Source organism: Cyprinus carpio, chromosome A4 (assembly GCF_018340385.1).
Source record: "Cyprinus carpio isolate SPL01 chromosome A4, ASM1834038v1, whole genome shotgun sequence".
Classification (NCBI taxonomy): Eukaryota; Metazoa; Chordata; class Actinopteri; order Cypriniformes; family Cyprinidae; genus Cyprinus; species Cyprinus carpio.
In genome coordinates, this window is record NC_056575.1 from 6,641,253 (window position 1) to 6,659,006 (window position 17,754).

Below are 17,754 nucleotides of genomic sequence, written 5' to 3' on the forward strand. Positions count from 1 at the left end.
AGTCTGGACATGCTATTCGTTCTTTTTTTTTTCTAATAAATTATGAAAATGCGCATCAGCTGAAACACATGTATGAATGCAGGACACACATACACGTAATCTCATCCACAACATGCAGACACAACCACAGTTTAATTTGGTCACAGTCGTTTATTATGTGGCTCCTGGCTTTGCCTGGTGACATAACTCTTATTTTAGCATCTGTGGGGCGTCTCGTTAACACAGCCAAGACAGCAAGGCCTTTACTGTCCTATTAACTACTGTAACCATCGAGAGAGGGGGTCTTTATGCCCTTGTCCACAGAGGGATCGCTGTCTGCACCAGGAACCGAAAGCTTTTTGTACTATGCGGTAGGGTTTAAAAGTCTGTGATTACTTGTGAAAATGCTTCTGTGAGACATTGATTTAATATAAAAGTTTGAAAAGAATCTCAAAGTCAGAGATTGAAATATTTGTCATCAAATTCTTCTATTCATGGAATTCAAAGTATATAATGCACAGTAATTTTATAATATTACAACATACACTGCCATTCAAAAGTTTAGAGTCAGTAAGATTTTTAATCTCATCAATGCTGCATTTATTTGATCAAAAGTACAGTAAAAACAGTAATAGTGTGAAATATTACTATTTAAAATAGCTGTTTTCTATTGTAATATATTTAAACATTTAATTTAACCACTACTTCAGTCTTATACTTAAGAAAACATTCTAAAATGCTGACTTGATGATCAAGAAAAATGTATTATCATCATCAATGTTGAAAACAGTTGAAAAGCCATAGAAAGCTCAAATATTTTTGTGGAAATCTTTTTCATTTTCATGATTTTTGAGGAATAGAAACAGAAATCTTTTGCAACATTATATATGTCTTTACTGTCAATTTTAGTCAATTCAATGCATATTTTGGGAGAAATATGTGGGAAAAAGCTGATATACAAATAATAATAAAGAAAAGACAAAAAAATTAAAATGAAACATAACCAAATAACTCTGTTATAAAAGCCCCAACTCTGAGCAAAAAAAAAAATTCCTTTGGGAAAGTGTTGCCATGTAACACCCTAAATACACAGGCTTTTCTTAATTACATTTTATCCCCAAGCACATTATAAATCCTTTGTGATCTTTATTTACAAGTGTTTAAAGAATTAATGAAACTTTGTGGTTGATATTTTGACCCTTCCAAAAGACATGGCATTATGCTATATTGTAGATTGCCACCTCTTCTTTCCACTTTCCTTTTACTACTCTTCTTTCCTCCCTGAAATGCATTTCTTCTCCTGAGAATATGAGGCCACCCAGATCACAAGCTTTTATCTCTTTAATGCCACATGTAACGATCCAGTCGTGGTGGCTTGCTTCTTATTTGTCAGTTCACGGACGAGAGTAATATTTGACAGGAGGGTTTGGAGAAAACATGCTGGCTGCCTCTGTCTCGAGTGACTTTATAGCTGCGAGCGTGTTGTGCACTGTGTTTAATGTGGGAATGGAAACAGATATCATCAGTTTGACAGCACTCTCTTGCTTTAAAAGGAGGGGAAAAAATAACATTTCAGCTGTCATCTCTCAATTAAGGCCCTCTCTGCCAAAATTTAAACAAGAGCCCTGGCATCTCGGTCTGCGAGTTTAAACTAGAATGCTTTTGTTTTGTTTGATTGCTCTTGTGTAAACTTTAATTTGGAGGAGATCTAAGATGACATGACACAACAGGAAGAAAAAGAATGGGAGAGAAAGAAGATGAGGGAGGAGGAAACTGAGAGAGAAATTCAGTGTAGAATAAAGAGAAAGCACAAGAATCAAAGTAAGAGGAAAGGACTAAACAGAACAGAAGTGAGTTGAAGAGAAATAAACTGAATGGAACAAAACAGAACAATAATGTTCAGCAGCAATCAGGACTACACAAAACGGGACAAAAAAAAAGTAAAGTGAATAGAGCAAAGCTACAGAGGACAATAAGACCCCTTTCACACAGAGATTCCGGAAAATACACTGATAATATGTCCCTGGACCATTTGATTTTGGTTCATTTACACTGCTAGTGATTTTCTGGAATCTGTGCGTGCATTTACACACATCCCGTAAAGGTCTCAAGACACATGAGATCAGGATGTGACATGTAATGTTCATTCACTAGCGCATCGCGTACCATTCCACTAAGCTGGCTAACATTCTCAGCTTCAGCATGGATAGTAAGGAGGCAATGTTACTAGGTCCCCATCCCAGGATCAATTCCGGGATGTGTTTGTGTTCACACAGAAGGCAATCTTCTGGGATCAAAGCGCTGTGTGAAATGGGCTAAAGTGAAGTGAACAGAACTAAAGAGAGCAGAAGTGAACTGAAATGAAGAGGGGAAAAATAAGACAAATGTGAATTGACATGTGAACAGAACCGAAAAGAACTGGACAGGAGTGAAGTGAATTGAAATGAAAAGAACTCAACAAATGTAAACAGAAGTGAACAGAAACTGAAGAGAAATTAAGCAATGTGAAGTAAACAGTAGTGAAACGAAGCAAACAGAACAAAATTGATGTGAAAATAGAAAAGAACAAAAGTGAACAGAACAGAAGTGAAGCAAAGTAAAGGGAACAAAACAAAGTGGAAGGACCTCAAAAGAAGTGACTAGAAGAAAAGAGAATTGAAATGAAGAAGTGACATGACATACAGCCAAGTATGGTGACCCATACTCAGAATTCCTGCTCTGCATTGAACCCATCCAAAGTGCACTCACACAGCAGTGAACACACACACACCGTGAACACACACCCGGAGCAGTGGGCAGCCATTTATGCTGCGGCGCCCGAGGAGCAGTTGGGGGTTCAGTGCCTTTCTCAAGGGCACCTCAGTCGTGGTTTTGCCGGCCTGAGACTCGAACCCACAACCTTAGGGTTAGGAGTCAAACTCTCTAACCACTAGCCCACGACTTCCCCCTGAAGAACAGAAACAAAGTGAAGTGACACAAACAGAACAGAATAAATCAGAAGTGAAATGAAGTCAACAGAAGTGTATGAAAGTGAAGTGATGCGAACAGAACAAAACAGAAGTGAAATGAACGGAACAGAAGAGAAGTGAAGAACAGAAGCAAAGCAAAGCAACACAAACAGAACAGAGCAAAATCATGTGAAGTGAACAGAAACAAAGTGACAAACAAAACAGAAGTGAAGAAAAATTAACTCAACAGAAGCGAACAGAAGTGAAGCAAAGTCAAGCAAACAGAATATAACAAAACAGAAGTGAAATTAATTTGACAAGAAGAGAAGAGAAGAGAAGAGAAGAGAAGAGAAGAGAAGAGAAGAGAAGAGAGAAGAAGAGACGTAGAAGAGAAGAGAAGAGAAGAGAAGAAAACATAATACAATATAATACTACAAGAGACGAGATGCCCTGAAGTAAACACAACAGAATGGTACTGAAAATTCTCTCGTTAAAGTGACCTCAGTTACAACATCACCCCTGTTGCAGTTTTCTCCTCCCATTCTGATGTTGGAACGAGAAGGGAAAAGCAGCCAAAAGATAAATAAACAGCAGTGGCAGCGCAGACATTCATAAAAAAAAAGAGCCAAATGATCAACACATTGAGTCCAGCTGTCTACACGGAGAGAAAAAACAAATAAGAACGGAAATGAAAAAGACAGAGGAGCTGCAGTAAATTGCTCTTTAATCAGCTCCCCATTAGCCAATCTTAAATCAATTAAAGCTTTAACTTGTTAACATGTGGAGATCTGAAACGACTTCCTACACATGATCAGCCAGGCAAAAAAGCCACAGCACTGATTTCCATACTGTTTCAAAGAGCTCGCGGTTTGGTTAGCACTCAGTAGGTTTGTTTGAACACACTCTGTGAGTGTGTGCATGTGTGTTTATGCAGAACATAATCAGTGGCACAAGCCGCACTAAGGCAAGCATCACTATTGCTATTCCTCATCCCATGTGCTTTACTCTTGCTTGGGTGGGTTGGGTATCTGTGAAATGGGTTTAAACATAGATTTAAAACTGAGCTGAATACTACTTTTATTGGAAAAACTGAGAACATAAAGAACAGTGAATACAAGTTGCTAAAATATGATGCTTCGCCCTTCAAACAATTTCATTTTAAATAGATAAGATTTATAGAAGACAATTTATGTTAATAATGCTTATTAACATGCTTGTTCGACTTTGGCAACCGCCCACAAAATCCATGTGAGTTTTGTTAAACCTATCACATTTCCATCAAAAATGTAGAAATTAAGTTAAAAGTCGTCATTAATTATCTCGGAAAAGGTTAAGAAATGCATACTGGGAGAAAATGAAATAGAAGGAGAATGTCAAAAGCACAAAAAAGAGATTACAGGAAAAGGCCATCATAAACATGATTCATTTAACCTTTCGAGAAAGTCGATAGTTCTGGTGGTTTCACTTCCATCTGAACTTGCCATAATGCACACAGATGCCAATGAGAAACATGAGGGGTGCTATGAGAACACGTCATATGACATTAAAGGTTTCGAAAGAGCAAACAAACACACACACAGATGATGTGTGAATGAGAAGCATCAGCATTAAGCAGACAGGAGAGAGTAACAGGAAACATGACGAAGCACCATATGACAACATCTCTTTGACCAAACGACTGTGACTCTTTGACCAAGTGTTTTATTGAATGTTTCGTGTTCGATATGAATTAAGCTCTACCGAGAGACAATTTTTTTAGCCATTTTATTAAAACAGAGACTTATTGAAATCATTTTGTGTCGTAATAAACTTTATGCCACAAATGCTTTATTGAACCTCTCAAATGAAAATTAAAGTGACTCAAAAAAGAGACAGCATGCAAGGCAAAGAATAGGACAGGGAGAGAAAATTCTCTAAATGTTTGACTTTTTCTGTGTCAATCTATTTCTAGGTAGAGGTGGAGGAGAGGGCAGAGACAAAGACAGACAGAACCAGATTAAATCCAGTAGAGAGGACGAGACGGAAAGAAATGAAGAGAAATGTAGCGAGTCATGCGCACAAAACTGGAAGCAGAGGGAAAGACATAATAAGAGCAGCAGAGGGATGGAGGTTCGAACAGGAGAGCCCCCTCAGCACTGCTGATGGCCCTCTACGGCCTTGTCTTAGTTCCCAGAGCCATCATTTAGACTTGTATTTGAGACATTCCACAATAAAGATGTCAAATAGAAGGCAAGTCTATCGCCTCTAGGGAAACAGCCTGGAGTTACTCCAAAGAGACCCACAGCCAAGATAACCAAGAAAATACAGAGAGAGGTTGAGTGCAAAGACAGGACGGGAGAAAGAGAGAGAGATTTTAAGGAGGAGGATAAAAAGAAAAGTTAGAGAAAGTCAAGAATGAAGGGCTGATTTTGAAGGAAAGAAGTAAGGAGGTGCATACAGTTTTTATGCACTGTATTATGGTAACACCTTGGTTTTATGGTCATGGTTCCATGGTTGTACTATAGTATTCAAAGAAATAACTTAAGAACACCTTGCTTGTTTTACGGCCAATAGTTCAATAGTGAGAAGTTTCTACCTGTGAAATCATATAGCTACAACAAGTGATTTTTATCAGAATAACATGAATGCATTGGACTGTCCAACAAAGACAGACTTTATTAGCGCTACTGCAATAAAATTAAGTGCAAATGTTCGCAACATTGTCTCAACCAACTGCGTGATTTAGGGGAAGGACTGTTTATTTGGTCTAACAATGGAGGACGGAGGGAGTGCAAACATTTAATTTCTCAGTTGTTTGGTTCTTCTAGTGGCGAAAAAAATGACCAACAGTTTTATGACAATTCATAAGTATTTCAGTAAACTGGTTGCATATTATACATTTGTACAATCTCATTCAAATGTTACATATGATATCTACTCTCATCCCCCTAAAGGAGTTTCAGGAGGACCTTCATTTGACATTTCACTGACATTCTAGCTCCAAATCATACATTTTCATACTAGTCAGATTGTACGAATTCATACAAAATCACCAACTGGGGTGGGATTGAGGTGGACATTCATGGTGACGTTTTACCTACAAATTGTACATTTTCATACCAGCCGGATCGTACAGATGTATATGATATTGCCAATTAGGGTTGGGATTGGGGTGGACCTTTATGGTGACGTTTAGCCTACTAATTGTATGTTTTTGTGCCAGTCAGATCATATAAATTGTACAAATTCATTGTAGATTGTACAAATTCATACGAAATCTCCGACCCGAGGTGTAGGGTTAGGGGTGGACCATCTTGTGACGTTTTATCTACAAATCATGCTTTTTTATACCAGTTGGAACGCACAAATCATTATGAAATCTCCAGCTAGGGGTGGGGTCATGGTTTACCTACAAATCTAACATTTTCATACCAATAAGATTGCACAAATACATACAAAACTGCCAACTAGGGGTGGACCTTTATGGTGACGTTTTAAATCATACGTTTTTGTACCAATCAGATCGTACAATGCTTACAAATTCTCACTTCATGTTTAAGTTCTTTGTGATATCTAATTACCATGGTATTACTATTATCTGATGTCACCACTGTACCACCACAGTTGTTTTGAAAGAGACACAAATTAGGGAAAAACCATCTAAAGGAGTCATGCAAGTTGATGTAGCAAGGCGGAGGAGGTGCTAAAGGTCTCTGAAGGTCTGAGCCCTGGTGTCCTGCTCTGGGATCCATTATCATTACAGCATCTAATGAAAAATTATGACCTCAGCATCCTGAAACTCAGCTCGCCACACATATTTGCTTTGGATTATGAGAGCAGAGAGGAGATGAGAGCGGCTCAAGTTCTTCATCCAGCTGCTCAGAGACACATCAGTGCTGTCCTCTCTCTCTTTACCTCTTGCGACATTGTTGTTTGGACTGTAATATGTAGTCACCATGTCACCATAAAGCCACCGCACTTCAGGTTGATAAGTCACTTTCAACTAAAGTCACATCTTCACTCACTTAAAGGGGTAACGCAGACAGACTTACTACAAAAACACTCTCACTTTTTAACGAATTCCTGAATCCCCACAGCAATCCAGAAAAACCATGAGACCCGGCCCTAACTCTCCGGGTCATGGAATTTCATCTTTGAACTATTTCAATAAATACGAGATGTCAAGTTATTAATTAACTTTTCTTCCCTACTTCCATTTTTAACCATTTACATAAACATTGGATCTGACTGCCGATTTCTGGGAATTGGACGCGATTGCGCCACTGGTGACATTTGGGTGATATTTTTAAGAGATGAAAATAATCGCGAGGTTCCTGTTGGCATGCTCCTGTCACAACGGGGAAGGAATACTGGCGCTAGATGTGGCTCCGCTGGCCTTTTCCGCGGCGCTGCATGGAGATCACTGAGGCAGATTTGTTTATGTTTGCGAAGGCGGTCATTACAGAGGTCGTTAGCCGGGCAAAGAAAGCTCATCTGTAAGTCTATCAGGAGAGGCAACTGAGTGTGTATATTTCTTTCTAGCATCTTACCAAGACAGTTGTGCCCGTCATCTGCCAGCATGAATCCATCATAGCATGTGCACCTGTAGTTCCCAGGGATGTTGATGCAGTCATGAACACATCCTCCATTGTAGTCATTTTCACACTCATCCATATCTGAAAAAGACAGCACACACACAAAATGAACCTACAGATCAGACAAATATACCCAAATACACATTTGAAACCCGGCAATATGAGATTGTTTTTTGATGCACACTGAAGTTTCATAGGTTAAGACTGCTTCAAAGTCAAATCTACCTTTGATACAAAGCAGAAGTTAAATAAGGAGGTTTAAGAAGAGCTGGCTTATGAAACAAGCTTTCATTGCTGCTATGAGTTTGTACAGCAGACACACGTAAATGGAGACGCTAAAATAAACACAATATTTCTCTCTCTTTCACTCACATACACTTGAGAACGCTGAAATCAGATAGACAGCAAGTGTCTGTTCTCTGCCAGACGATGATCGCGGGTATCTGCTTTGTGTTTTGCGCTACCTCAGAGCGTGTGATTAATAAACCTGGCTTGTGCTCTTGAGGACATACGGAACAAACTAAAAATATCCATGTTATTTCCCACAAAAAAAAACACTCACAACCAACATTGTGCAACTGCGGCTATGGGGACAGTGAGAACTGCGTTTAAGAATGTTTTGTTTTTCTTTTCTTCGCAAAAACATCTACTCAAAACCGAAAATCTATCCAGACAGTAAAATATTGAGTGTACAGTAACACATACTCATGCCACAAACACAAATCACACACACATGCAGATATACACCAAAATTATGGAGGCATAAATACTTCACTAGTATTTTATTCGTTGTTTGTTTCTTATGTCAATCAAAGAGTGTCTGTTTTGGCTTATTGTGAAGAAAAGGGCCATCACAGTAGACAAACGCAGAGCCATCTCATCACAAAAACATCCATAAACACTCCAGAGCAAACAAAAAGTTCATGTTACACTACCGTTTTATCTAGTGAACATGTTCCCGAAGAGTACTACAGGAAGGAAGGGAAAAACGAGAGAAACCAGAGATGGATGGAGGGAGACCCCTGAAGGTAAATGAGATGGAAACATGACAGATTCAAAGGTTAAAGTTTAGATATCACCATATATAAAGACCACTTTAAAATAACAGTGAGTCTCATACAAACATTTTCATGGAATAATCCACACAGTTGAGTGATTGACTGCATCCATCAGTTGCATTATAAAGGCAAAACATCCAACAAGTGTGATTCAAGGTGATAATGTTTTTAGGTGTCTGTGTGTGTGTTGCGGCCGTTCGCAAGGCTAACAAGGTGCCAGCGAAGGTGTGAGGGGGACGGGGTTGTTAAAGAGGCGAACGGCCAGTTAGCTTCCAGCTGACATACTTCCTGCCTCAGAGCTGTTGTTGATATGAGCCTACAGCGAGCCGACAGCTCGGGCTGATGCTTGCTGCGGTTTCCACTGTCGACGTGTGCAGATCTCTAATCGAAGGAGAAGTGTTTAAGCTCAACATCCCATCAAGCAGATTAAGCACCTCCGCAAGCACCTCAGCAGGGATGGAGCCCACAGGAGGCAACACCTCAACACCCCTATGGTCCAACATAACACGTCCAACTCCAAACTGCTGAAAAACGTGCCATGCAGAAAGCAAAGAATGAGGGGGCCCTACAAAAAAACTTTTTGACTGAATAGGACAGAGACAAACGATGACGCCTTGCTAATCTGTTTCTCTGTAAAGTTTCCCACTCCTGGTGTTTAGTACAGTTGAGCAAGCAGAAAGCTGTAAAAAAGCGTACAACTTATATAAACTGAAGCATGTGCCCCCTTAGCGTTTGGAACCACGTTTCATAGTTTCATAATATGCACGTCATTATAAACAAAAAAACAAACAAAAAATGGTGGTCTTAATTCAGAAATCACTCGTTCAGTCAATTCATTTGAGAGTTGATCATCTAGATCTACTTTTGTCAACATTTAGATTTAACTCTACTTATTTAAGGTTTAACTTTACATATGTACTGCATAAGAGGAAGTGTATCTCTCAGGTCCTGTAACTGATCATTTTTAATCACTACTTCATTTTCAAAGGTCCTACGATGCAAAGTATTTTCTTAAAGTACAAATGTTGCATGTAGTCTCTCAATTAATACATTAAAAAGTGCACGTACACTACTAATCAAAAGCTTGTGTTTGTTAATATATTTAATGTTTTTGAAAGAAGTCTTGCTCAAAAATATAGTAAAAAATGTAATATTGAGAAATTATTCCAATTTTTTTCTATTTTAATACATTTTTTATATTTAATTTATTCCTGTGAGGCAAAGCTGAATTTTCAGCATGGTTACTCCAGTCTTCAGTGTCACATGATCCTTGATTCACCAGAAATCATTCTAATATGCTGATTTGCTGCTCAAGAAACTCATATTCATACTCATACTCTTATTATTATCAATGTTGAAAATAGTTGTGCTGCTTACTATTTTTATGGCAACTATGATATAAATTTCTTTCAGGATTATTTTATGAACATAAAGTTCAAAAGAAGAGCATTTTTTAAATAATTTAATGAATTTAATAATTTAATGAATCCTTGCTGAATAAAAGTATTAATTTCTTAAAAAAATATTACTGACCAAATAGTAGAGTATAATAATACTTACAAAATAATTTAAAATGCTGTTTAAAAAGCATTTCAAAAAGTTTTCAATTAATTATTTTAAGCTTTTTAGGTGTGTGTGTGTGTGTGTGTGTGTGTGTGTGTGTGTGTGTATGGTGGCACATAAAGCAGCAAAGAGACTGAAGTGTCCTGTGAGGGGAGGGTCAGGGATGAAGGGTGTGCACACTCAGACAGCCAATCAGAGCATCGACAGCTCCGTGACGAGTCGGCAGACACCAGGCAGACAATGGCCTAGTAATGGGCCGACACCTCCATCTCTCATTCCATTTATCTGTCTACTCCTCATCACCCCCCATCCCCTTTTCTATCATTTTCTCATTGAATCACACAACTACACACACACTCCGACTCACAGACTAGGGCGCTTCTTCAGCTGTGACAATTACCTGACCTCTTTCACAGACAGAGATAAAAAAAGAATGGAAAGAAAGAGAAAAAGAACGAGGCAGATGAGACAATTCTCTCCCAGGTAAACTCACTGACCTAATGCTGAGTCATGTTAAAGCAAATAAACCCTGGCATCATGGTGGATTTGTGATCTGTGCGGATTCCCTTGTGAGCTCCACCCACTGATGAATCTCATCAATTAATCAATTTGCATAATCATCAAACCCCAAAAGGGTCAGGAAGGAAGCACTATTTCACAACTACATCATTGCATGTTATATAATTCTCCCTTTTGACTCCAAACCATGTAATGTGTGTAATTTCTGATAGTCCCGCCCCCAACTCATGCCTATTTTTGAGCCAATGTTGCTGTGTCATGCTGGTCGGGATGACAAAACAAACATATCAAAGTTAATAAACCACAACAGAGCCACAGTTTTCACATCTATCATACTATCAACCTACAAATGGCTTACTTATAGTTGTCTCTGAATATTAAGCTGGATAGCAAAACGTATTTTGACACTGGAAAAAGACACACTTCTGCTGTAAGAGCATTTTAATTGCATTAGGCATCTTATGTATGAAATACCATCAGATGTATTTTAACGTGTGAGTTTAAATGATGTCCACCAGCCCTCAAAAAAACATAAGCTACATAAAGTAAAGCAGGTTTACAAATCACAGCTTACATATCACTTGACTTTACGCTGATGGAAACGAGCAAATACAAATTCTTCTGTTCCTGTTTTATTGGCTTTGTTTCTGGAACAATCAGAATCCAAATCTTTCATCGCTGACATTCATGGCATCATTCATGAAAATACAGGGAAGTAACAGTTACAACCTCACAATTACAAGCAGATGAACCTCAAAACACCTCAAAAACCTCTCTCCATCAAAAGGAATGTTTATTTATAATTACTAAAAACCATGTTAAAGATTGATCTTATTGGCAATCAGGAGACTCCATCTGATCTCCAATGAATCTCACTAGTGTAAAGGAGAAACAACTAAGACAAAGGAATAGTTCATATGAAAAACACCTGAAAATTTACACACCTTCAGGTCATCTATGATGTAGATGAATGTGTTTCTTCATCAGAACAGATTTGGAGAAATTTTGCATTACATCACTTGCTCACCAATGGATGCTTTGCAGGTGCTGAGAGTCCTAACAGCTGATAAAAACATCACAATAATCCACAAGTAATCCACACGACTCCAGTCCATCAATTAACATCTTGTGCAGCAATAATGTGTGTGTTTCTAAGAAACACTTCCACCTTTAAACCGTTTTTGATTTCAAACTGTCAAAGAAACAAACTCATCTACTGTATATCCTGGATGGCCTGAGGATGATGTTTTCACCCAAATTTCATTTTTGAGTGAACTATTCCTTTAATGAGATCTTATTTGTGATTTTTCATTTCTAATGAATAATCTGTAGGGTTTTTAAGGAGTAACATCTGATACAAGCATCATACATAAATGAAACATAGTGGAGATTGCCTGAGATTTAAAAGAGCAACCTCTGAGCAATACAAATTTACTCTGGATTGGCATCTTGGTAAATATGTGCACAGGTTGAAGGCTTTTCTGCAACACATCTTTTCGCAGGAGAAACATCTATTTAAGAGATTTCAGCTAAAAGTCTCCATTTAGCCTCTTTGTTGTAAACAAGAAACTTAGATATTAAAGAGATATGAAACTAATCACTTCACAACAAACATAACCAACATGTTACTGGCTACAAATGCATTGATGCATAGACAGACAAAATGACTGCATTAGAGTGTCAGCAAGTGTTTTCTTAATTTTCTTCAAAGCCAAACATAAAGGGCTTTAATTAAAGGGTGGTTATAGGGGGTGTTAATGGGCTTTTTCTTCAGACAAAACAACCCCCCCCCACCACTTCCCACAATACACCACATTACACTTTAGACGGAATGTCCGCTCAGACTGTATAAGAGCCAAAAACAAAGGAGACACATACATGCATGCATAGTTAACATGCTAAGAGCAAAGAAGCCTGGTTGGATTCAGTGTAACTGACAGTCTCATTGCCCTGCAACCATAGACTGAGGTTTAAAGGTGGAAGGATAAAGCTTCTGTAAAGTCCAGAACATTCCCTGTGTTTCCTTAGAGAAATAAAAAGAAGTTGTTCTAGCCCACGCTGTCTGGCCTCAGACAGGAATATCAAGCGCTAACTGAGGAGTAGTCTGGTGCAATGCCGTTTCACATCCACCTAATTCATTAATGCAATTGAGATGGGTGTCGAGTGTCATAATAGGTAGAGCACATTTCATGCTTTTCCTGAAACACAAGCTCCACACATGTGGCTGAAACGGTGAGAGTGACGCAAAACGAACAATCTAGAAGAGACCAGGGGTCTCATTTATTAAGTTGCATATGCACAAAATGGGCATAGAAAATGTGTACACAATTTTACATGCACATATCGGGATTTATAAAAAATAAACTTGGAGTAAATATGTACGCAACATAAGGAAATTCTAGACCATGCGTATGCACTCTTTTTCCTGGAGTAAGAAAAGTAATGATGAAAACAACGATTTAAAAATCTGTTTTCATTTCGATATACGCATTTACATGAACTATTCCACTCTCATTAATGGAGATAATCACTAAAATTACATAAAGTCATTACACAGAAGTTAAAAATTATACGAATATGAGGCATGTTTAGTGGATGCGCTTGATCACTTTTCCTGTGGTATGCTGTTTTAATGACAGCGAGGAGCGCTATAGGTGCATAATAATTCATATAACTAAACTGCATATCTCATGTTATGAGAAAATATTTTAGTGAGAACAATGCTCAATGATGTGCACTTTGATATTGTGGTGGACACTGCTGGATTCGGTCGAACCCGTTTGAATAGGTCCAGTGATAATATCTTACTGTACAAGCACAGCTGCACGGAAGTGTTGATGCCGTGTGAAGGCATCTCCACAACATTATAAAAAATGCCACTGTATTTGAAGAATACAACTTGAAGAAAATGGTAATTTGCATTTTTTGTTTTTAAAATAGGCTACTTTGTCAGTGAGTCAGACAATTCTATTTAAACTGTAATAAATATACGCTAAAAAAAAGTTCACCTTATCAGCAAAACTGCATAAATTAAATTTGATTTGAATTGTTAAAACAATTGAAATACTATTTGGACAGTGGAAAAGAACTGGATAAACTCTATTCTAAAATATTTATCTGAGAACTATTGTAAACAGTTTTGTTTTTATGGATTTTGATATATTTATGCTAAAACATAAGAATACTGGATGATTTTTAGCAATAAAAATTGTGTATGGCACAAATGGCATTTATACCCCATATCTCAAATTTCTTGGACCTTTAATGGTGTTAAATATGGTGCCACGTGGATGGCAATATTCATGGAAATGATGTCCAGATGAGGTTATGCATAGTAAAACTAGGCATTGTAAGCTCCATATAAGGTGATTTCGGGGAGGAGTCGGGGTGGAGATGCACTTACGCACATCTTCCCCTGACTGAGATTTATAAAGGGATTTTTGAAAGGGATTTTTGAAACTCATTTACGATGATGTAGCTCGAACCCTCAATGGCACCAGCTGTAAGTCAGAGAAGTTTCAGTGTGTGCACGTTTGGACAACTGGATGAATTCAAGAACACGTCTTTGAATAGAAATTCTTCCTGGGTTCACTTAACCTGGGTCTGGTTTGGATTCTGATTTGGGTTATGAAATATTCTTGAAACAGCAAAATTACACCACTGATGCAATTTTTCTTGCAATATCAATCATTGTTATCCATGTACCTGCTCAGCCAGGAAACAAAACTGTGAAATCATGAGCACTAAATTATGAAATAAAGTATAAAATCTAATTATTTATATTGTATAATATGTGACCCTGGACCACAAAACCAGTCTTCAGTCGCTGGGGTATATTTGTAGCAATAGCCATTGGTCAAAATGATCGATTTTTCTTTTACGCCAAAGATCATTAGGATGTTAAGTAAAGATCATGTTCCATGAAGATATTTTGCAAATTTCCTACTGTAAATATATCAAAGTTTATTTCTGATTAATAATATGCATTGCTTAGAACTTCATTTGGACAAGTTTAGAGATGATTTTCTCAATATTTAGATTTTTTTGCACCTTCAAATTCCAGATTTTCAAAAAGTTGTATCTCAGCCAAATATTGTCCTGTCATAACAAACCACATCAATGGAAAGCTTATTTATTCAAAAAAGCTTATAAATCTCAATTTTGAAAAATGGATACTTAAGACTGGTTTTGTGGTCCATGGTCACATATATTGTATAATAGAGTTTAAAATATAGAAAATAACAATAATTATAACAATAATAATAATAATAATAATTTTAAAATAAAGTTTAAATAGAATTACCTTTCATTTAAATTGTTATGCTGGTAATATATTTTGAAATGAAAACATATATTGCTTTAGAAAAATGCATATTTATATAATTTTTAATAGAACGCCAATATTTTATTTTGAATGAAAAAGACACAAATGCATACTGTACATGAACTTTTGTAACATACCATCTATTATTTCCTTTGAGAAATATGTGTGTGTGTGTGTGTGTGTGTATATGTTGTAATACCATGCCAATCTATAATTGAATGAAAAAATATTAACTTATTAACCAATAATTTTTAAAGAAAAATATTTTTTTGTAATATAATGTAAATTTTTGTAATATAATGGCAATCTGTACTTGAAAAAAAATGTTAGTACTTTTTGGGTGAATAATTACTTTAAGGAGATCTTATTTGTGATTTTTCTTTTCTAATTTATAGTCAATATAGTTAAGCAATTAAGGTGTTTTAGCATTTGAGACAATGCTCATACATAAATGAAATGTAACCGAGATCTCTGAGATTAGCATCTTTGCAAATATGAGCACAGGTTGAGATCTTTTCAAAACTTTCTTCCAACATTTATCTGAGTATGCATGTCCATTACCTGCTTAATAGATCTACGTGAGTGCATACAGAAGTGACGTGATGATCATTTGTCTATGAGTGTTTCAGTGAGTGTGTATGTGTTGGCTCCAGCTGTGCTGTGCTCTCAAGCAGAACGGGAGAGCGAGGTGTAAAGGCTGGAGCAGGTTTTGCCCTTCCAGCACCTCTCACCCTCACACTGCACTTCCTCCTCACTAATTAAGACCCACAGCAGGAGCTAGAGAACAGCTGGATGACCGGACAAAGAGTGTGTGTGAGAAACAGCGAGAGACAGGCGGACAGGGACGGAATGAGTGAAACAGAGGGAGAGAGATCTGTCTTCCTCACCTTCGCAGTGCTTGCCATCTCCATTGTAACCAGTCTTGCAGATGCACTTGAAGGACTTTGGAGTGTTTTGGCAGAGAGCGTCGATGTGACAGTCATCTGTGGATTCGGAGCACTCATCAGCATCTGTGGAGTAATCACATGGGACAAGATTTAGCTAAATGCTTGTTACACATCCCAGATCTGAAAAGATTATAGTGTCACAGAAAGTGCCACTTTTTTGGTTTAATAGATAACATTTTCAGGCAGCTAGAAAGATATGAGCTAAACGTCAGTTTCTAAAAACATTACAACCTTTCTATTTAAATGAGATAATCTTTTAAATATTTGTTCATCCATATATTTTACAAACCAAACACATTCAAACAGAAGAGCAAGAATGAGTTCCAGAAAGTGTAGCACATCAGTGCACATTAATCTACCCAAAGAAAAACTAGTCAAACTGAATTAAATAAACATTGTGTTTTACAAAAATCAATGTCTTTATGTGTCTCGGTGGTGTGGTAAAGGTTACTCTCTGTCACTGATCAGAGAGCAGATTGCTTTTTCTGGTGAAGCTGAACAGAAAAGAAAATAACAAAATGAACAAATCTGGAACAATCTGGAATGAAGACATTTAGCTTTTTCCGCCAAGAAAAACCAATAGAGTGTCCAATAAAGTGATATATTGATTGGCCTAAAAAGCAGAAATTATGCTCACTCATGCTCCAAATACAGAAGTGAATGAATGAATGAATGAATGAGAAGACAGCTGGAAACCTCATCTAAAAAAAAGTGTCTTTTTGAGGAGGTAAATGAGGTGATTTGGTTGGATATTGATGTTTAGCCTCACCAGTGCCACACAACCCTCAACTTTGGCTTTTCGTCATTTGTAATTTCTAAATCGAGTGTTTCTTGAAACTTCACGCAAACTGAGCTCCTTTTGCGCAACGGTGCGCTTTTATCCAACATCCAAACCATAAATACACATGGATACAGAAAAAACAGAGTTCTGTTTGTGCATTTCATAAATTAATCTCATAATATAATGCCTATTTGAAAAGCTTCAAAACACAAAAAGCCAAAAGTCGACTGTGCGCAATCGTCAAAACATTTGGAGATGAGTTAGGCTATTCACATCTCCGTTTTTTTTTTTTTTTTTTTCAGAAGCATGTATTCGACCTAAAATACACACATGAAAGTATAAATTACCATAAATTCTTCAGTGGTGTCGTGGTTAAAAAGAACAGACAATCTGTTTTTATTGTTCGTCTCATTATTGACTTTCCAGGCATTCATTATGGAGAGACACAATGCGTATTGATGGTAGTGGAGGAGCGAGGGGTCGATAAGCCCCCCAAACCGACCCCATCAGGGCGGCTCATGTCCCTATAGACCCCATGGGATTCCGAAGAGACCCCGGCAAAAGCTCTCCTTAAGAAACACCGCGCGTAAAACTGCGCGCCAACGGCAAGACGCATATACCTTAATCTGTATGCATTTCCACTTATGCGAGTAATGAGAGGGAAAATGTTTAAATAAAGTATGACTAAATTATTATTCTAGATAAATGCAATGTCAGGCTTAATAATGGCTACATAATCATGTATTGCAATTACAATGAAATCATGTGCAAAAAACATGCATCTCAGGTGTTAAAGGTTCCACCAAATAAATGATGTGAAAGATACAGAAAAGGACAGAGGAACACTTACCTGCGTCTCCAACGTTTCCCATGACATCTAAAGTGTTTGTAAGGAGGAGAAACAAACAGACGTCCCAGGAGAAGCAGGCAGGACCCATGGTTAGAGGCTGTGAGTGAATGGACTTCTCCAGTTGTGCGTTTCTTTGATAAGAAGCGTTTCTGCTGCTGCTGGCAGAAAGAGCAGGAGAGCTCGAGCCTCGAGACGCCTGCTGATTGGTTTG

At 37.6% G+C, this 17,754-nt stretch overlaps 1 protein-coding gene across 2 annotated transcripts in view; it reads right to left on the reverse strand.

Moving 5' to 3' along the window:
- LOC109051697 (signal peptide, CUB and EGF-like domain-containing protein 1) overlaps positions 1–17,754 on the reverse strand; it is a 61,062-nt gene extending 43,308 nt beyond the window's left edge. Inside the window, exons 1-3 of one of the 2 annotated variants that reach the window (XM_042738916.1) lie at positions 17,544–17,754; positions 15,853–15,975; positions 7,457–7,582 (exon numbers count right to left, since the gene is read on the reverse strand). In XM_042738916.1, coding sequence (XP_042594850.1) covers positions 7,457–7,582; positions 15,853–15,975; positions 17,544–17,631 — 337 coding nt within the window. In that variant the 5' untranslated portion in view covers positions 17,632–17,754. The remainder of the gene's footprint in view (positions 1–7,456; positions 7,583–15,852; positions 15,976–17,543) is intronic. The other variant, XM_042738908.1, reaches the window with a different exon arrangement.